The 22480-nt window shown below is 38.4% G+C and overlaps 1 protein-coding gene across 12 annotated transcripts in view; it reads left to right on the top strand.

Moving 5' to 3' along the window:
- Nucleotides 1-22480, top strand: part of rptor (regulatory associated protein of MTOR, complex 1) — a 272362-nt gene that overhangs the window by 34117 nt on the left and 215765 nt on the right. For all 12 annotated transcript variants that reach the window (XR_012407926.1, XM_073954060.1, XM_073954059.1 and 9 more), the window contains exons 3-4: nucleotides 2381-2483; nucleotides 13490-13572. Coding sequence is in view for 11 of the 12 variants with exons in the window: in XM_073954060.1 (XP_073810161.1) it covers nucleotides 2381-2483; nucleotides 13490-13572 (186 nt within the window). In the remaining variant the exon portion in view is untranslated. The remainder of the gene's footprint in view (nucleotides 1-2380; nucleotides 2484-13489; nucleotides 13573-22480) is intronic.

Genomic DNA, 22480 nt, shown 5'->3' with positions numbered 1-22480 from the left:
TTTACATTAGTTTATGTATGTGTTGTGCATGTGTTGGAGTTTTGTTTATGCATTCAGAAAGAGTGTTTTCTTTGAGCAGGTCAAATTAAGGGTACAGTTCATTTATCTCACTGCTGTATTAAAGAACAAAATTGTATTACAAATAATATATAAATATATTTATAGATTTTAATCAAAAAAATTCTTGTGTTTTGAAGAAAAAATGTAATTATGTATGCAAAGCATCGTCATGAGACCATGAGACCAGTGTAGATTCACACCTCTACTCGTTACAATAATAGAACTTTTTCTTGGCTACTGCATGGAGGGGGCCATAGCGATCAGCGTCTTCCGGTAGAATGTTTAGAACTTCTGTTTACACCGTTTTCAACCGGTAATTTGCGATCTGAAAATGGGTTTCAATAGCGTTTTCAGTGGATTAGGGAGTGTTTTTGTGACACACAACTTTGAAAGGAGTGTATTAAAGCTGGTATAATCTGTCAGATCTGTGGTTCAAGTGCAAGAGAAAAACAGTATCGTAAGCCATGTTTCTTTTCGTTCTGCTTAATCACGTGCCCCCCCCCCAAAAAATTTAAAATAAACAAAACATAATGATGTCTTTTGACTGATTTCTTTAAAATCACATTACACAATACTTGTACTTTTACTTTCAGTACTTGAGTAGTAAATTTTGAAATAAACTATTTGCAGTACTTAAGTACAAAACATGTTGAATACTTTCGTACTTGCACTTAAGTATGGTGTTTAAAGAGCACTTCAACTTCTACTCATTACTCTTTTTTATAGAGCACTTGTACTTTTACTTAAGTGTGGGTCTCTAGTACTTTATACATCTCAGTGCATTAATTGCTGCAGCACAGCACATACATAATTATCCAATTTGGAAGTAAATGTAAAGGCAAATATACTTTTCAAAGTAGCCCTTTGAAAATGGCCTGCTTTTGGCTATATGTTGCTTTAAAGGTATGAAAATATAGGCTACAACTTTGGAATTCCCTTAAATAAATTTTAACTAAATATGTGTTTACTTTTAAAGGTATATCAAATGGTTATGTAAACAAAAAATTATTAATCAATGAAAACATATGGGCTTTAGCTTCGACACAACATACGCTATATGCTTAATTTGTATTAGTTTTAACATGCCTTTATTTAGGCTAGCTGTAAAACTAAATAATTTTATTTATCAAAAACGAATATATATATATATATATATATATATATATATATATATATATATATATATATATATATATATATATATATATATATATATATATATATATATATAAATGAATAGATTATTCATTTATTCATCTGACATTAAGACGTTGTGAGCAGTTGTCACTGCAAGGCGATGCATGCCAAAAAATGAGCTGAATCAATTATTTTTTTATTTTTTAAATTTTTTTTTGTGAGCAGCAAATAGCACATTTTAGCCTAGGCTATTTTCTTTGTAAGTTTCCAACAATAAAATACTTTACGCATTACTATAATATCTTACTCCTATCAACAAAAATTACATATTGATTGCTATTGTGTTAATTTTGGAGCAAGTCATAGAAATTCTACAATAGTTGACTAAGTTAGTTCTCTGATTTTGTTAATGTGTTATTTAAGTGAATACTCTTGTAGGCCTTTGGTGATGTTCATTTATAAAATTGCTTAATGCACGGTGTCTGAGTGCACCACAATGCAATTGTCTGATTGTAAAACTATGATTCTATGTTTAGGCTATACTGCTACTGCTTTTGAAAAGGAAAAAAAAACCTATATTTAAATTGGGCAAAAACAGTTATCGATTGAAATTGAAATTTATTGTTATAATCATGTTGAAAACTTAATGATGGTTAATGAGAAATCAATGTTTTGTGTGTCTGTTTCATTTTGTTTTGTTGGATAACGTAACTTTTATGTGTAAAGTACAGTAATGTATACTTGGTTTTTGGGTACCTAACAATATTTGTTTTGCATTGAAATTGTCTCTTGTAAGAGAATTCTGTGTATTTGTATAGGGGAGAAGAGAGTGATGTTGTTTTGTTGGGGTGGGAAATAATTGCAACGAAATGGAATTGTGTTTTTCTGTTACCTGTCTTGTATAAACAAAAACAATAAACACATTGTTTAAAAAAAAAAAGAGAAATAAATGAACTGTTAGATGTTTTGACAAGGTTTACACGTTAAAAAAATATCTAATCTGAAAGGGCACCTGATGCTCTCTATAGAAACATCAGTTAAAAAAACACATATACAATTAGGTTCTAATTACTGCTGCTTTTCTAAAGGGTTTTATTATTAAGGTTAGAAATTGTCTTATAAGTTTAAATTCATTTTAGATTTATTTTATTTCTCACTACTTTTTTTTAATTTGTTTTAACAGATGAAAACAGTGAGTGTGGCTCTAGTTTTATGTCTGAATGTTGGTGTGGACCCTCCTGATGTAGTGAAGACCTCACCCTGTGCCAGACTGGAGTGCTGGATAGGTGAGCATCCATCCATCCATCCATCCATACATGCATACATCCATCCATCCATCCACAAAGCAAATTGTACACATCAACATTTCCATATACATATTTATTACCATACCAAATCCTTAGAGTGGTCATGACAGAAGTAAATTTTTTGCCATGAAACTATGCATGCACAGGCTGATAGGTCACCTAATCTGCCCCTCTGTCATTAACTGAGTAGAACAGGGCATTGGTTGCTGTCGCCTTGGCAGCCAATGAGCTTGCTCCTCATCATTTTAAATGCTCATTCTACACTGTTAAGCTGCAGCATGTTTTTAGAGATCATATATATAGCAGAAGTTATATGCTTAGACAGCATTTCTGTGAATATACAGGCTATAGCAGGTATCTGTACTTGCTCTGCCATAACAATCAAAGGTTCTGTAGCATAGTAGCAGATCTTTGCCGCCAAGACCAAACACATCAAGATTGCTATGTACATATTAATTGCCAAATTCTGCTTGCATAAGAGGCACATTTAGCCTGTCACATTCCTCTACCAATACAGATGTCACCAATTCAAAATGTTCCCTCTGCCGCTATTGTTACTGCCACCGCGGAGGTACCTATGTACGACAGCAGCTTTTGACCATTGGGTGGTGCTTTAATCATATATTTTAAGCTTTGCCCTTTCACAATACTAGATAGGACTATACTGTATGTGTACCCTATGTGATGTTCAATTAAAATAATTTTATTTGTTTTAGTTTTCTCAGTAATAAACATGCTTTTACACTATACTGTATGCTTAAAAAAGGTACAATACATTGTGAGAAGTATAGCCCTAGGCTGCAAAAATTAAGCAAATATAACTATTAAGTTCTTTAGCCTTTATAGTGCCCTATTAAATTGCGTTGGGGTGAAAAGAATGTTTCAATTTCTTTGCCTATCATGGCGATGTTATTACATCAAATCTTAAATGTGCGCAAGATATGAAAACTGCGGCATAGCACACACTACAAAATAATATTAAGGTTATCACTTTGGTGGAGCACATCACCTGATTGCAGTATAACTTGCTTTATCAACAATTATTATTTATTTAAGGCCAGGTTACAAATATTTGACCAACTGCCAATACATGCAAAATGCTCTCATGGACTCAAAATTGGTTGCTTTTTGCATAGCTTTTAGTGGCAGTTATAAATTAAATAAACAGGGTTATTTGAAAGCAAAGTGAGCTGCATATTAATAATTTTCGGTTAATTTTTTCTCTGTTCTCTGTTTTCTCTTTCACACGCATTCAGAGCTAACAGCCTGCAGAAAGAAAATATTCTGCTTGTTTAAAACAGCGCATCCTCTTATAGCCGGCCTATTTAGGTTAAGGGGCTAAATGTTTTGTATTCTAAATGTTTTCCCCTATCCTAAGCATAGCCAACATAAAATATAAATATTTTAAGTTTCTAAAAGCACATTTTAATGTTTAAGCCTTGTTTATTGCCTGCACATCTGGGCCATGAATACCACACACACAGAATAATGCGGCTAATAAAAAGTATATAAAATAAGCTCTTTATAAATTAGCTTATATACATTGAAATATTAGTTGAAGAAATATCAACTGGGCGTCAATTAAGAATTCACTGCACTTCAAGCTTAAAAAATAAATCTTGAAAAAATAGATTAGACATACATTTTTTTTCCTACAGTCATTATCCAACATTATCCTGTTATCTCTTTTGTCAAAATGACATTTTAAATGAAGCCTTTTCAGAAGGATATTGCCTACTAATTGCCTACTACTTAATGTCCTAATTATTTTCTTAAAAAAAAAAAAGGGAATTATCCATTAAGTTTCAGCCTATATAAATATGTTTTAGGTCACTCCGAAACATTTGGGCTGAATGTTTGACGGCAACTAATGAAACGAGGATGCTATAAAATATGTTTTATACCGAGTTTTTACCTGAGAAATTCTGTTGTTTTTCTATTATGGATGGTGCGCTGGTCATCCCTCTGTTAGTGGTGAATCAAGTGTCACACATCCCCCGAACTTGATTTGTCACACAACCCAGTTCAGTGGGAATCAAGCAGGCAAATAAAGCACACCATCCCATCATCACAAAATAATTAAATTGATGACAACCAAAACAAACAAATGACACGTTACTGTACAGCATTACATTATGTGTCTATATGCACAGACCTATGCATTTCCATTTATTATAGTTAGTTACTCGCTGACAGACTGTTGACATCGAGTGGTCTCGCCACAAGCGGAGGGATGACCCAGCGCACCATCCATAATATAAAACCACAGAAATTTTAAAGTAATACCTCGGTATAAAATGTATTTTATAACATCCTTGTTTTGATAGACGCCGTCAAACATTTATCCCAAATGCTCTGGAGAGACCTAAAACATAACGTTTTTCCATTAGCAATATTACACTTAATAGGTAATTCCCCTTTATTTAAGAGAATAATTTAAGGATGTTGCATATTATTTGTTTATCTTAGGTAATGGAAATCGTTAAGTGTTTCAGGACATACGATCGAGATTACGATCGTGATTGAGAGAGTAAAATGAGATAGTAAAATATAATCAACAACAAAAACTTAAATTGAACGTAAATGAAAAGGCTTAATTATTGACTGTCTTATCCTATCACTTTAAAATAGCAAACACTCAACATTTCATAAAGGAAACCCTGCTCCTCTTTGTATTTAGACCCCACTGTGAGCCACTTCTCTTGTAAGCTGAATGGCAATTTCTGTATTATTAGGTTTACTTCTCATCGTGTTTCTAGATAGGAAAGAATCATCAGATGTCCATCCTGCATAGTTGCTTGGATCTCTAGGAGCAAATCACCTTGCTCACGCAGTCTTCATTTATCTCTGTCCGATATTTTGGAGAAGTTCCCCAATTTCCTGAAGAGAGAGCTCTGTAACATTTCTGGTGCTTTATGTTTCGTAAAGTCTTTTCCAGATCTGCTTGAACCCTTGTAATGGATAATTAAAGAGAACGGCTGACTCGCGCCGTAGTCATCTTTAGGGATGCACCGATCCCGATACTTGGATCTGATATCGGTTCGATACCGCATATTTTTGCTGGATTGGGTATTGGTACCGATCCAAATCCGATCTTGCGCTTGCGCTATGGTCTGTGTTTACAAGCCAACTAAGCCATATAAGTAGCCTGTTATAAGCCACTAGAACATAGTCATGCATGCCTATATCCTAAATGTTTTGAAGCCGTTCTGTAGTTTAATGTGAAGTACAGATGTAGGCCTATATTCATGTGGTTAATTTCATGTTCCCTTCAGCGCTTTCTGCTGCTGTGCCTGTCAATCATTCTTCAATTATTCTCCATTCAAACTGCTTGACGCAATTAAGACAACAGGAAAAACTTTTTCCAAGACTATTTGTTTCTGTTAGTTTAAATGATTAGTGGAGAAATACATTTAGTTTAGCTTTAAATGGGTTAATTTTGACCTGCAGCAGGAGTTCATTTCATTGTTTCTAAATCATGTTGCATTCTGTTTGTTAGATTAGATCGCGTTCGCAATAGAGGAGTGGGGAGGGTTATTACCTGCTCTTCACCCATAAAGTAGGCCTACCTAAAAGTTTATTTAGAAAAGCCTCAGTAATACATTGGCTGATCCTCAATGTACTTATTTCTTCCATTTGAGCTGCTTTTTCGCAAATGTCTGTAGATACCGGAGCGCTGTGCGCTTTGTCTCAGATGCATCAAACCCTTTCATTAACGTGCTGGCTGCATGCTCAAAGGCGACGTGCGCCGCTCCGTAAGATTATTCTCACATTGAGTTTGTTCTCCAACCCTTCAGACTGAGTTTCTTCCAAGGGGAATACTTTAAGTGCTGCAAACAGTTTTTAAGCCTGGCCCATTGTGGTCAAAGTAGTTGATTAAATTAATACAAGTGAAACTGACGGGCGCATATGGATTGACATTAACAGAAAATAATTTAGCCTAATATAGGTTACTCTGAAACTGTGAATATTTCACTGTAATTTTTTATGTTAACATTTTATTTAACAGACCAGTTTTGACACTGAAGCATATAAGCGGACCTTGTTTTGAACTTTCTCCGTCTCACAGCGAGATTTGGAAAGGGATTATTAAGTAAAAGTGGCATCAGATGGTTTAGTTTAGTCTGCATCAAACCTGCAGGAAAATATGAGGCTTTAATTTAATAAAATTAATACATTTGATAAAAGGCTGATTATTTTACCAACAATGTTAGTAGTAGCCTATTGCTGATTTCTAAGAAAAATCTTAATATTAAAAAGGAAAGGACAATATCACAAACGAATACTCAAAGAATGTTCAAACAGCAGGCATGTTTTAGTTAGATTGTGCTGTCTGTCATGTATACCTATAGGTCTGTTATTTTTTTACTAAAGAAGAAATATTATTTGAGTTTAGCGCCAGAACTATAGAAACTGCTCATTTTGCTTAATTTTGCCAACAGACAAGCTCGTTGAACACTAAGGGCCCTATCATACACCTGGCGCAATGTGGCGGAAGGCGCGGCGCAATAGTCTTTTGCTAGTTTTAGCTTGGCGCAAGAGTCGTTTTGAGGCGCTGCGCTACGCTGTTTAAATAGCACATGCATTAGCGATCATATGTGCGCCCATAGGCATTCTGGTCTAAAAAGGAAGGCATTCTAAAGCGCACTGCTAAACTAAAATAGATTTTTCATTAGACCAAAACAAACGAGGTCTAAACTCCAGCGCAGAGTTGCGCCTCACTTACACACTGCTTAATAAGCACAAGAGAGGAATAGGCAAATATCTTTACATATGAATAAATTTAAATATTAAGGATATATATATATATATATATATATATATATATATATATATATATATATATATATATATATATATATATATATATATATATATATATGATGTAATAAGAATAGATATAGGATATGAAAAATCACTGCTTTTATGTCTTCATCTCGGGAGGTTTTTTAGTTTGCTCATAACAAATTGCTTTTGTATAATGTTATTATTATTAGCAGTATTATTTATTATATCCATATTTATATTTGTTTTATTAAAAGCAAGCTTAGATTTGCCCACCTGTCAGGTTTTAGACCATATGGGGCACAGCATGTGTTTTAGGATATAACTCAGGTTTTTGAGCACACTTCGTTATTATTGTTCATTTATTTGTTTGCTGGAAATTAGAACTGAATTTAGAAATAGTTTTGAAACGAATATTTGCGCTTAACAAACGCAATTAATTATTTATAGAATAATTGATGTTTGTGCGTGTTTTCCCTATCCAAGAGCGAAAGTGAAAGTAGATCCATTATCTCTCATTCTCACGCAGTAGATGCTCTGTTTAACCGTTTTCTTAAAAAAAAAAAAAAAAAAACTGTTAACTGTTTGCAAGTGAAATGCTCAGTTTTTCCTCTTAGACTTACTTTACGTCCTGTAAATAGCAAATTCGCTTATGGCGCGATGCAGCTGGCTCTTAAAGGGAATGGGATATGAGACTCTAATTGGTTTATTCTCAAAACACACCTATAACTCATTAAGAAAATAAACTCAACCCTTTTAGACCATGCGCCACGGCGCAAAGCGGATTTTTCCATCCTTAAATTAGCAAAAATGCGTTCTGACACGCCCTGAAAGCATTTGCGCCCTGCATTTTGTGCTCTGCGCATGGACCGTCAAAATAGAGACCTACATCATCATAGTCTATTTATGACGCGGCTCCAGGCAGCACAGAGGTGATCAGCATCAGCACTAGTTTGTCAACTCGTCTGTCAAATTGTGTCCAGAAATATCCTCCTTTCATTTTGCTTCTATGACAGAATACCTCTGTAGGCACGTGTGGTTGCATGTTACTGTTATTGCTCGTGCTTTTCCATTCCAAAAACGAGAGGCACACCGCACTGCCTTTATTGATGACAATAAAAAAAGGAGTGCAGCGCTTTTTTGTCACTATAGGAAATGACTGAATCAGCTTTTTTAATATCATTATGATATTCAAGATGTGTTAAGTCATGTAGCTTTGAATGACTTGAAACATCGACCACAAGTCTCTCCTCCTTCATTAAAAGCTCACTGTAGTCGTCTTGACCTCGCAACACATTGCTGTCAACTGAAAGAAAACCCTGCCTCTGCTTTCATTTGATTGAAGAATGAAAAAGACGTGACTGAGGTAACAAGCTTTTTCAACTCGAGTGCACATACCGTACAACTGCAAACCATTCAAAAAATGTGTAAAAACAGTGTTCACTGTGATCTACCACTTATGCAGCCAAACTTTAAAAATATAGAAAATAATATTTGTAATCGTTCAACTGATACCATGAATCAGTTACAAATGCTCCCTTATGGTTAACAGTTAATCGGTTATTTTGAGCATCCCTTCTTCCAAATAAATGGTATCGGTGCAACCCTAGGCATCTTACTAGCAAGTCTATTTCTTATCTTGGTGAAATGTTAAGGTCTTTTGTATCATGTATGAAAGATGCCCTCCATGCTCTGAAAGTTTCTGGTTGGTCGTTAAATTGTGTAAGGCCAGTAGACACCAAATCACGTCTTGCAATAAACTTGACCACATCGAAGATGTGACTGTCCACATACAAATTACTTTGATGCCCGGCATATAAGGGAATACCTGACATTGTCTAAGAATAGTCCAGTGGCATCTCTCTATGTCTGCTTCTTTCCTCACTACCTTGAACTGCTGAAAACTGGGCTTTTGGGTGATGAACATATTGAGGTGACTGGGTGCATGCCTTGCTTGACCAGAGAGTGTCAAGCGTACACTGGTAGACTGTGAAATGGCAGGGTTCTGTATGTTCTCTGCATCACTAGGCTGCAATCTTGGAGACATGACATACACTGCCTTTCCTGCTGCAAATATTATCCAGTATTCTGTGGTTGTTGCATTTCTGATAAACGTATGCTTTCCTTATCGGTTCATCCAGGACTGGCGCCTCTGCATGCACATTATTATTCATCTGTTCTGACACATAGGCCTAAAGTCTTCAATGAAGCTTCTAGCAGTGCTTGTTGTACTTACATTTCGATTTCTTTTTTAGCAAAAGCTATTTCTGCCATTTCGTGCCATTGCAGCAGTGCTGGTTACAGCCGATAAACCATGTTAGTGACGTGAAGAGCATGATGTGCTTGATGCCTGCCTCTGTGATCCAGCTTTGGAGCTTGGCTTGGACATTGTTGAAAGATCACCTTATGAGCTGACATGCTCCCCACCATGAAGTCAAAAGATTATTCTAGACCTAAAAGTTGGTCACTGAAGATATTCGTTTGACTGTTCTGCCCCTTATATCAAACGCCTTGCTTGACTTAACTGAGAGTTAACATCTTCCAATGATAACAGACTCAAGGGATAAGTTTGAACCTTTTACTGTTGATTATGGAATAAGGAGCATAAAACTGCAAAATATACAAAATACAGAATGGTAAGTATGCACAATTGGGGCTCTTTGCAAAATAATCACTGGTTACACTCTTAACCGACTCATATATACAATTGACCAAATAAAGAACAAAATTAACATCTTGCAAGTATAATGACATGAGTATAGTGTAAGCATAAATAAACCTAAGTCAAATTATGATGAAATAATGTCTACAAACCCAATGTGCCCTCAATACAACTTAAATCAAGGAGCAAATGATTGCTACAACCATGTGCTCTTCCATGCAGCTTCTGAATACATATGCTCACATTTTTTATGTCATCAAATAAGGACTCTAGCATTTAATACAATACCTATATATAACCAGAAGGTCGCTAAATCACAATTTAATACTAACTAAATGTAAAATGTCTGAATAAGACAGCAGTCCTTCAAGCTAAAGAGAATTGGGACACCAAAGGTGGGTAAGGGGTAGAATTGAGAATGGGCCATTATCTCTCCTATCCAGATGAATCACTTTCTAGTCTTATTAGTTTTTCTTGAACGGTTTGGACAGCTCTCTGGGTACAAATTAACTGTGTTGGGCAAGCAACTTAAAAAATGCTGCTTGCCAAAAGTAGCATAGCTATGTCTAAGTTAATTTTTATTGTTCTTATTACTATTTTACAGATATGACTACTGAGAATGTGTGAGTGATCTAAAGTGGTGTCGCATGTGACTGCAGTAAACTGTGGCATAGTACAACATGATCTAACACAAGTAATACATGGCCAGCAGGGGGCAGTTATGTAACATAGTAAACATACTGAACTGATGTACTGTATACGTTGTGACGCTCCATTCTGCTCCATGGTCATGTGCTTGCTCGCCGGTAAACGATACCGCGCTGATTTGTGTGTGGATATTCATTTATTTTTCATCAATAATTTATAGTGGATGTTGGAAAGGGTATAGGCAGGCCAAAAAGAGATTATTACATTACGTGTGAGTTAAAAAAACTCAAACTCAAATAAGTTTGGCTGTATAGACCAAGGAATTATACACCATTAGCATACGAAAAGTGGAATGGGGGAGGGGACTTAAAGAAGCTGCTGTCTGATAAACAGAAAGACAAAAGGCCTCAATCCATTCCATTAACGTTGGGACTGCATACAAAAATATGTTTTGTTATGCATTTATAGCATCTTTAGTTGCATTTAAAAGACTGCATTTAAACTACACAAAACGATCATCATCCATACTGACATTTCACACTTTGTTTCATAAATTAGACTATAAATATCTTTATCAACATTAAAAAAAGAAGGTCAGCTTATATATGTGTATGAAATGTGTACGCTAAAAATGGTATAAACAACATTCAAAACATAAACATAAACAGAGGAATGTCTGGCTCAGCGAGAAAGAAAAACATCTCATTCTGTGCAACCTTTTTCTTTGTTTAAAAGCCGAGTGCATCCTAATTATTTATATTTTGATCTAAGTTTGTTCTTAAATCGTGTTTCAGTGTACACATAAAAATATTCAGATGTTATTTGAGAGTAGCCTATTTGTACTGAATGAAAGAAAAAAGGTGTAAATAACTATAAGTAATAGGAAAGCTCCGACCAATCATAGCGCAACATCAAACAGTGTATGTGTGACTTCATGTAGCGTTGCGCAGACCGATCAAAATCTGTCTTAAATCGGTGAGTGCCTCAATCAAAGTTTAATAAAAGTACAGCCACAGTGCTCCGAGATCAGACCATTGTTAAGGATAAAAGGTGTGTTAGCGCATGAAATATGTGCGTTTGCATATGTGTTTGTGTGAGAGACCGGACAAGAGAGCGCTCGCTTAATAGCTCTTGATGATGCATGTGGCTGGATTTCTTTCTTTCTTTTCAAATTTGTTTTGGAGATGATACAAAATATGAATACAACAGAAAGACAAATTTTTACAAATTATGTGTCCACTTTTGTAGGCTCAAAACAATAGTGTCATGTCTAGATAAAATAGCCTAAGCTATGTTGAAATCATTTCAAGAATTACAGATATCGGAAATAATAAAATCACAGTAAATAAATAAACCAATATAAAACAAACAAAAGCTATAACAATTTAGGTATATACAATACAAATAAATTAAACTGTTTCAAGCCATTTTAAACCTTTCATTTTATAAAGGCCTATCTAAAAAAAAATTTAAATGTTTCCTAAAAACAACAAACAACGAAGGAGTTTTGAAATATTTTTATAAATGTTTTTGGATACGATAACATTAATTAAATCCTGCAAACAAAGTATTTTTGGATGTGTGAAACCAGAAACTACATTATTTTCAGTCATCCAGTCCTGCGCAGTGCTGCTTTATAAACAGATTGGGAAAAACTGCTAGTAAAAAAAAAATTCTATATTTTTATATGACGTGGAAAGATTAAAAATTAAAATTCTGAATGTAGAGCTTTATTAGTAGATAGCTGCTAAGCATAAACAAAAAATAGGCCCTATTTTATTACTTGCTCTTATGTCCTGAAACACTTATCGGTTTTCTTTAAGATAGCAGAATAATATGCAACATCCTTAAATTATTCTCTGAAATAAAGGGGAATTACCTATTACGTGAAAATATTATATTTGTTTAGTATGTTAATGTTTTTATTATGTTTTCAAATTGTAATTATGTTTTTAAAAGCTTTAGAATAATAAATAAATGCTAACGACCAAGTTTCAGTGTATTTTTAATATGAGCTCTATTTAAAAAGTATTGCAGCAGAATGAGCATATCATTCATGAGCAGTCTTTAAGTTTTAATGCATTTAAATCGTTCCGCACTCTCTGTGTTCTGCCCATTTTGAGGTTCGCAACAGTGGGCGGAGTCTCATTGTACCTGCAAGGCTATGTGTGCGTGTGCGTGTGTGTATGTGTGTGTGCGTGTGTGCGTGACTTAAATGATTTTATTTGTAGAGATGGAAGGAAATAGAAAGTGAAATCCAATTTCAAGCATTTACACATGCACTTCGAATACAAAAAGTGATATTTAAAAAGAAATGGAGTATATGGCTGGCTTTTTTCACAACAACAATATAATTATCCGTAATTTAACATTTACAAAAGAGAACTCTTTGGTGTATATATAAATATATATATATATATATATATATATATATATATATATATACATTTATTTATTTCAATTTATTTCATACAATTTAATGCATACATTGCCAAAAGCATTTGTTTCTCTTCATGTTTGATCCAATTATCCATTTCCGTCATCACTATCCTTATAGCTGACAGTAACTGACATCTTCTTCAGTAGCATACATGTGGAGATTATGCATGAGGCTGTATGAATGAAACTGAAATAGCAATGTTGTTCTCATGCACGCACACACACATACACACACATATGTATGTATGTTGGCAAATACCACACAAGTGTCAGTGAGTGGTGTTAACTAATAAAGTGCTGCTTGTATTTGTGCGACAATATGCAAAAAATCAATATCATATCTTAAAGTATTTTAATATTAAAACATCAATATTTTTAAAACACTAATGTATAATAGTGTCTGAATGATAAGAATCATGTGAATCATTTATTTTCTCATTTGATCTTCTAGACCCTCTATCCATGAGTCCACAGAAAGCGCTGGAAACAATAGGAGCTAACCTCCAGAAACAGTATGAGAACTGGCAGCCCAGGGTAAGAGCCGTCATGTTACACGTTTTATTATTCTTACTGTTCATTGTTCACACTACAACAAAACTAAATTAACATAAAACTTTTAGTCAAGCCCAAATTTATTCATATCCCTGTCAAATTCTACCTTAAAGTTGCTTTTATTCAAACAGCAAGTTTTTGGGCTGGAAATGACACAGGCTTTACTTAAAAGATAATAAAACCATGTACAATACAATATGACGCAAAATAATAATAGTAATAAATGTAACAGAAATTAGCTCATTTTATGAATATTAATAATCAACAACAACGGTTTATTCTTAATTATTAATATTCCGGCTTAAGCTTCAGTCAATTTGGTCAAACAAACATATGATTGTATCTGATCCTGCTCGCTCGACCGAGCGCACTCTCAGATTATGAATATTAATTATCAACAATAACGAATTATTATTAATCATTAATATTCTGGATCAATTTATTGTTAACTTGACCAAACAAACACAAGCAGAGCCGCCGCTCTTCCGAGCGGACACGGCAATGATCTATTCATTTATAAAAAGGGAATTTAATTGCTACTTCTTGTGAAGTAGATTAATCATGTATAAGTTTTAATCAACTTATAACAGCTAGGCAGGGGAATCTGTATTTCAGTGACATTTTCTCGTGAGGCAAACAATACAATCTAGAGGTCTGGGGACCCGACTAGATTTCTATGGCGCGGGTATAAATTTCAGAATAAATCACGGAAGCGGTCGGTAACGGGTTTAATTTGGGACGGGAGTGGGCTGTCTAGCAATATCGCTCCCGACTCCCGAGTGAGCACGCGTATGTATGTGTGTAAATGAAATAGCGCTATGCTGTGTTTAGCTTGTTTGTTGCAGTGTGTGTGTGTGTGTGTATGTATGCGCACGCGCGAATGAGAGATATGTGTGTGTGTGTGTGTGTGTATGCGCGCGCGAATGAGAGAGAGAGAGCTTTGCCTGTGTTTGTGCTTGGTGCTTATGAGTGTGTGTTAGAGGACGCGCGCGCGAATGAGAGAGAGAAAGCTTTGTATGTGTGTGTGTGCTTGGTGCTGTGCGTGTGTGTGTTTATACAGACAGCTTGTTATAGGCTGTCTGGACTGTATAACTGGGTGATTTTCGGTTTTGTTCTCCCCCCGCTCTTTAGCGGGATCGGGCGCAGCGGATAGAAAACGGGGCGGGTCGGGCAGCGGGACATCAAGTGCTTAATATAAGCGGGGGAATATTGAACGGAACGTTTATCTCCAGCATATATGTTACAATATATATGTTAACAGTTATGTTACAGTCCCCTTCTTCCCAGACAATGTGGTTCGGAGAAAACCAGGTTAATTGGGATCTAACTTAACTTGTTGGTTGGGCTGGAGGTGAGGGTCCCTCGATGTCCGTTCCTGAGTCAGCTGGACGGAGTTTGATTTTGATCAGCGTAGGCGTGGCGTGGGAAGAGAGAGAAAGGGAACAGGGGAGAGAGTAGGTGGTGTCTGTGATGACTGTGCTTGGCTGGGCATTTCACTGTGACACCGGTTGCGGGGTCTCTACCCCCTTTCCTGGCTTGTGGCCCAATGTTTGTTACTCTGGTTGTGATACGTAGGTTTGAGGGTTGGCTGCTATGCGGCTGAGCGTATACAACCAGGAGTCTTTGCACTTCCTGTGTGATGTTGGTAGTGCAGGGGGGGGTACCTCGGTCCCAGTTGTTTACATCATCAGAAGATATGCCATGGTCTGGGCTGTGTCATCGGTGCTGAGAGACACTCTACCCACTTGGTGTACTGGCATATGAGTTCAAGGGGAAAAGGAAGCGAAGGAGAGAAAAACACACACTAAAAAAAAAATTGTTGCTCCTTGTGAGCCCATGGAAGTGTCCCACCCGATCCATCTGGGTGTCTGATCATGAGAGGATAGTTCCTCTGTGTTGCTGTGGTGCTCGTTGAATCAGCGCCCTGGGCATGTTTTGCTGTGTGCTGGGTCAGTACATTAGCATTACCCCCCTCTGGCTCTGAGGCAGCATGAACTGTGGTGTCGTGGGGTCTTCAGAGACAACCCAAAAATGATTCACACGCACCTGTTTTTTAAGATGTAGGAGGTGTTGAGTGACATCTGCGTTGAAGCTGAGGTCATACAGAAGGATCGGGTGGTAGGTGGGGTGAGTGGTGGAAACAAAACAAAAAAAAACAACAACAAGAGACAAAGTAAAAGTAAAAATAAACCTGGTCTGACGTGAGGAGTCAGACGCCTAGTGGGCGCAATGTCGTTTGGGCGCAATTAGTCGGGCTGGTGAGATTGGATGTGGCAGCTGTGTTCGGTTAGGCAGGGTTGTTGGCTGCTGGTTACAGCTGCCAGATCTCTGGGTTTTGGTTGGGTGGTGACCATGGTCCACCTTGTGATGCGCCTTCTTGGTAAGGGCATCTGTCCGGTCATTCAGGTCCTTGTCAGTGCCTGAAAGTTTGAAATGTTCTTATCTTTTTTCAGTAGACGACCATGATGCGGTTGTCAGTGTTGTGGTCGCCTACTTGGGAAAAAAAAGAGTGTTGATGTTTCACGGGCTTGTGGTGGGCAGTTCTCAAGCCTTTTGTTTCCACCCTGGGAGGTGGAACGTGAAACAGAGTCTAGCAAGTTAGAGTCTGTGCAGCTAAGTGTACTCTGATGTCATGGGCTGCTGTGCTTTGAAGGGTTACAATGATGACTGCCATTCCTGCATACTGCGATGTTTGTGGGAGCATCCATCGACACGGGCTGTGGGCATACCTTGGCACGCATTCTTATCCCAGTACTTGGAGTACTTGAATGACAGGTTGGCAGAGGTGGCTGGGGTTCCTCCTCTACAGTGTTGCAAATGGTTAGTCAGTTGTACAGTCTTGATAAACAGCTAGGCCGTTGCCCAGCATGGGTTTGTGGCTTAACATGTAACGCGTGTCAATACAGTGGCCCTGGGGGACCATCGGCCACATGGCCGTACTGGCGTTAGTCTTTATGCCATCCCGAATGTGCTGACTGTTCAGTAACATGACAGGTTGGTGGAAGGTGTCTATGATGGCTTTTGTGCTCCAAAGAAGTTGGAGAATAGCTGTTGAAATGGCACCCACCGTGCAGAGCGATGTTATTTCACAGTCTTAGTATCAAGTGGCTGGGTACACGGCAAGGAGTTAGTCCTCGGTGAGCTCACTTCTGCCTACCTGTTCTTTGTTTACTGGTAAGACAGACGTGAGTGTGGCGAGCTTGAATGGAACAGTATAGTTTGTGTTTTCTAAGCTCCTCTATGGTTTCGTTGCATGTGGGGTGAGGCCACTAATTGGCCCAAGAGTTCAAAGTCATGGAACTCGTAGCTAACCAATCGTCCCAGTAGGTAGTCTTTGGAGATTTTTATGTCAATTGCCATGCAGCTATTACACAAGACATATACTGTTCATGAGGACAGTTCAATTTAAGGTATGGCTTCCAGGTTGAGGCCCAGTTTTATGCCTTCTGTAGTTGGTTTGAAGAACACCTTAATGTGTGGTTTAGAGTTCGGCCTTTCGTATGGAGAGTCATATAGAGCACCTGTTTGTATAGGCTGGCACCACAGAGTCTTGTTTGCTGATGATGGAGCAGACCTCTTGCATGGTCTGCCTGAGTGGGGCTTCTTAAGGGTGACAGTCATCGTTGTTGGCTGTGAGAAGTGTGGGTGCCTATAACCCGTCGTTAAAGGTGTCTATATATATGCCTGAAGATGTATCAGGCTATTAGCTCCGATGTGAACATCGTGCGGCGGGGCCATGAGAGTTAGGAAGGGATGGGTCAACCATCCGCCATTCCGGTTGTAACAGAAATTAGCTCATTTTATGAATAATAATAGTCAACAATAACGGTTTATTCTTAATTATTAATATTCCGGCTTAAGCTTCAGTCAGTTTGGTCAAACAAACATATGATTGTATATGATCCTGCCCGCGCGACCGAGCGGATCCTCAGATTATGAATATCAATTATCAACAATAACGAATGATTATTAATCATTAATATTCTGGATCAATTTATTGTTATTTTGACCAAACAAACACCAGCAGAGCCGCAGCTCTTCCGAGCGGACACGGTAATGATTTATTCATTTAGAAAAAGGGAATTTAATTGCTACTTCTTGTGAAGTAGATTAATCATTTATAAGTTTTAATCAACTTATAACAGCTAGGCAGGGGAATCTGTATTTCAGTGACAACAATACAATTCACTTGATTATAATGGAATTTATTGACTAGTCAGACAAATAACAACAAACGCACAAACATACATTAAACACAGAAAAAAGGTAAAACACGTGGAAATATCGGGTCTATAGAACGTGTAACAACAAAGAGAAATAGTAAAGCGAGGAAATAGAGATTTCAGATAAAAGAGTGACAAAAATTTCAGTTCCACACGCACCATTAAGGATCATCAAGATTATAAAAAACACCTTTTTGATAAAAGCGGCACAGCTTATTCGCATAACTAAAAATACCTGGACTTTCATGTCTGGAGGTCTCTCTTTATGCGGGTCTCTTCCTGATGAAACTCCTTTGATGTCCTTCTTGATGGGTTGAGTTTGTAATACAGTTCGGACGAACACGATCGCAAACTTTAAACTGAGTTTACTTTGCCGGAAAATAAGAAAGCGTGGCGGAAAAAGTCCATGCGACTTAGAAAGCCGCGTTGCCCTCCAAAAGGGCCACCTTTTGGTGATGTTCCTCGTTCTGACTACTCTGCCAGATATTTTGGGAGAAGTCTGGTTATACCTGCGGGTCACGTGACAAACCGTTCATTATTCTGACCAATGATTTCAGGGGAAAGTTTGAGTGCGAACCTTCCTTTGTCTCGAGGCTGCTCGTATGCAAATTTGAGTGTCTGCCCAAAGCATGCGGACAGGCATTTAATACAGGGATTTAAAGAATAAAGCAGTGTGAGTCATGATCTTGCTCTATGCATCATGTGTTGTAATATGTCAGCAGAAACCCATCGGTACCAAACATGGGGGGTTTAAAAGTACATCAACATAATATTTCATATCCTTACAATATTTATGATTTAAAAAGGCCCAAAGGGAACAGGCATACAGGTTATAAGAGAGGTTACACAGGTAAGACAAGTCAGAAATGAGATACAAAGTTTACAAAACATAACACTTTAGTTTTGTGCTGGTCCAGGATTTTTGAGTTCATTTTCTTTCTGTCGGAACAGCCTCGTGGGTGTGTGTTTGTGTGTGTATTTGGGCAGGAATGTCTTTGAAGCTCTAGGCATATGTAATCCAGGGACACTGGAGAGATAAGTCTGTCGGGGGTACCCAGACTTTGTGGAGCCAGGAGTCGTCCTGTCGACTGAACCCAGACTGTGATAAAATCAATAAGTAATTTTATCTGTGGACTGTACGCTACACGGTTCAAGTTCAATGTGCAAATGCTGTTGGCAGTTGTCATGTGTGAGAGTTCAGCATTTGGATAGTAGTGTGTATGCTTGTTAGTTGAACACAGGTCTGGGGTATGTTCAGGTGGAGTGTCGCACCGTGCGAGGCTGATGGCTGCTGGGTTGTCTGCTCACAGTGTCGTTCACAGTCCGGTTATTCAACATTAATCCCTTTGAGGCCTGGGGCAGCAAGCGTTGGGGTTGCTAGCTGGTTTGAAGGCTGCAGAGTATTGACCTTGACCCCGTCTATGTTGTTGAGTTTGGGTTCTCGCGGGTTCCAGCAGTTTCCCGCGACCTCGGTGACCTGAAAGTCTTGGGGTTGACCTGACGGCTGTGAGAGAGTTCTCGCACTTGGGCCCAAATTTTAAGGGGTTCAAAGTTCAAAAGAGGTTCAAACATATCCAGCGGATCTTTAACAATCAGCAGCAGGTATGTGCCCATTGGCGACGGGTACACGGGGTACACTGCAGTCATGGGGACTGCATGCAGTCGTTACTTGAATAGGAGCGATGTATGTGAGTTGAACCTCAGTTTGGCTGTATGATTTGCACCATCAGCCTGCCTTGTTGGCATGTAAGTGTTCAGTTAAGTCTATGAGCTCTTGCTTTGAGTTACTCAAACAGGGAAGATGACATTAATGTGAGGTCTGCTCCCGTGCTGACGCGCGTTTTTCATCTTTCTTTCATCTCCACGGTTACGGCCAAGTAGAGTGTCATTGCCACGCCATTTTAGTCAGGTTCCCCAAGAGTTGAAGTGCAGGGGCCTGAGCAGTTGTTTGTACGCAGGTGTGGCTGGTTGGTGGGCTGTGGCTCAGGAGGTAAAAAGACAACCAGACCAGTGTTTTCTGGTACCTGAGGTTGCAAGCATGGTGGCACTGGCTGCTTCTTGGGGGAAGCGTGATGCTGCAGTTATATACACAGTCTTTTGCTTGGGTTGGACTCACAGTACTCTGCGGGGATGGAGCAGAAGGTAGGTGTTCAGGGGGGGTAAGTGGTTTTGGACCCCCCTCTAGTCATAAGGAGTCTGGCTTGACTTCTTGTAGGGCCCCTTCAAGCTTTTCAGCAGTTCTGCTGCTCATGACACCACTGTGCTGTCGTTTGGTGTCAGGTTTTCACCTTTGGCTTTCTCTGGCATGTAACAAACTGGATGCTGGTTGCTTGAGCTCCTAACTACTGCAGGTTGGGCGTTCCTTGGTTGCTGTTAGGCTCCTTGTGGGCTGCTTGTGGAGAGTGGCTTGTCCCACTGGGTCTCTGAGCATTTTGTCTGGTGTTGGGACATGCGCCTTCCTGGCGGTGCTGTCCTCTGCTGGTGCAGAAAGGCTTTAACTCACTGTTGGAAGTCTTTCAACGGGGAAACAGTAGCATGCCTTTTAAAGTCAGCTCCGGATGAGATTCTAAGACAGGGTAGCTTGTAGGTGTTTGACAGTCTTTCAAAGCAGTCTTTGTTTTAAACAGATTTTATAAGCTAAACTCTGCCGCTGTTGGGTGGTCAGGGCGTGGGGTTGCCCGAGTGTGGACTCACCACAGAAAGCAGGTTTTTTTTTGGAGAGAGAGAATCTGGAAGGTGAAATTCTCCTCCGTCTGTGGCTCATTTCCTGTTTCGCAGTAGGGTTGGTGTAGTCGACTGCAGTATGCCTGTGGGGTCTCGTGGCTGTTCTGAGACCCATGGCGACAATCAGTCCTTACTCTGACACAGGGTCAGGTAAAACACTCTAGTAAGAGCTTTTGCATCGGCTCGTAATCTGCTTTGATGGCACGGGGCTGTTGATTTAGGAAACTCCTTGCCTCACGGCTCGAAGTAATTCTTAGCAGATACAATTTGTCACAGAGAGTGGCACTTGGCCTTGTCTGTGTAAAACTAAATGTCTTAGAAGTAGGGGTGCGTGTCGTCGCCTCCAGCAGTGTTTGGGATAAAACTTGGCATTTCCCTGGCCAGCTGGTTTAAAGTCTTTGGTTGACAGATGGTGTCTGTCGTGGGGGGCCCCTTTGAAGGGAGTCCTGGCGCTGTGTTCCCCCCTCTGCTGGTCTATCCAGTCTTGGCCTTTGGGGCTGACAGCGCTGGCTTTCTTGGGGCCAGCGGCCGGCCTTTTTTAGCCTGCCGAATACCTTGGGCCAAGGAGGGCCAACTGGGGCTTCGGGGCGGAGTGAGAGGAGAGGCGGGCAGTTTTCTGATCGCACATGAGTACATGCGCCAAAAAAATAAAGAAATAAGGGAAAGAAAACATCTGGCCTCATAGTCTGGGGTCTTTTTGCGTATGATCGCCCTTATGTTTCCATTTTAAATGTAAGGCTGCTGGATAAAATAATAAAGTAGTTTTAATTTATAGTGACGTTTTTTGCTGCGTCCTCCTTTATGTTTCAATAACGCATAATAATCTTTACACCATATTAAAGACACAGCAGACAGTAAAGGTTTTCGAGAGTTTTTGTCAAGTTTAAAATGTTTGTTTGTGCGCGTTTAGATGCCTGTATATGTATGTGTGTGAGACCGGGCAAGAGCGCTCCTTCCCAGCTCTGTTGATACCTCGAGTGGCTTTTTCCTTTATTTATTTTGGAGATAATACACAAAATAAATACAACAGAAAGACATAAAACTTAACAAATTACGTGCCCGCTTTCGTAGACTTAAAACAATATAGTGTCATATCTTGATAAAATAGCCTAAGCTATATTGAAATATAATTTAAAGAATTACAAATATCGGATATATATAAAATCACATTAAATAAATTAACCAATATAAAATAAAATAAAAAGCTTGCTATAACAATGTAGATAGCCTATACACAATACATAAATCAAACCGTTTTAAAACCACTTATAGTCTAACTTTCATTTTACAAAGACCTGTCTGAAAAAAAAAGATTTTTGATATTTTCTAAAAACAATAAACACCAGGTTTGAAATATTTACTCTGCAGGATGTTTAGGGAGAAGCCTGGTTATACCTGCGGGTCACGTGACAACCCGTTCAGCATTCTGACCAATGATTTCAGGGGAAAGTTTGAGTGCGAATCCTTCCTTTGTCTCAAGGCTGCTCGTATGCGAATTTGAGTGTCCGCCCAAAGCATGCGGACAGGCATTTAATACAGGGATTTAAAGAATAAAGCAATGCGAGTTATGATCTTGCTCTATGCATTATGTGTTGTAAAATGTCAGCAGAAACCCATCGGTACCAAACATGGGGGGTTTAAAAGTACATCAACATAATTTTTCCCATCCTCACATTATTTATGCTTTAAAAAGGGCCTAAAAGTACGAATTTGTATAAACTATGAGGAATGGTACTCATTACAAAAGTTAAGTTTAGTTAAACAAGAGATTTGGGTTCTAAATGTCTTTGTTTAAATAAAAAAACATTGGAGAGGAATATCTTTTTCTTCTGTGAGGAGAGGGCTGACAAATGGGTTTTTTCTTCTCTTATCTTATCTGTCATGTTCTTTTGAAGTCGGTAGAGAGTCGCTTAGGACAGCTCTGTGAAGTGTCCCAAACTCGT

This window comes from Danio rerio, chromosome 6 (genome assembly GCF_049306965.1).
Source record: "Danio rerio strain Tuebingen ecotype United States chromosome 6, GRCz12tu, whole genome shotgun sequence".
Lineage (NCBI taxonomy): Eukaryota > Metazoa > Chordata > Actinopteri > Cypriniformes > Danionidae > Danio > Danio rerio.
Note: the sequence above shows the minus strand (reverse complement) of the source record. Positions and strands in the feature narration are given on the sequence as shown.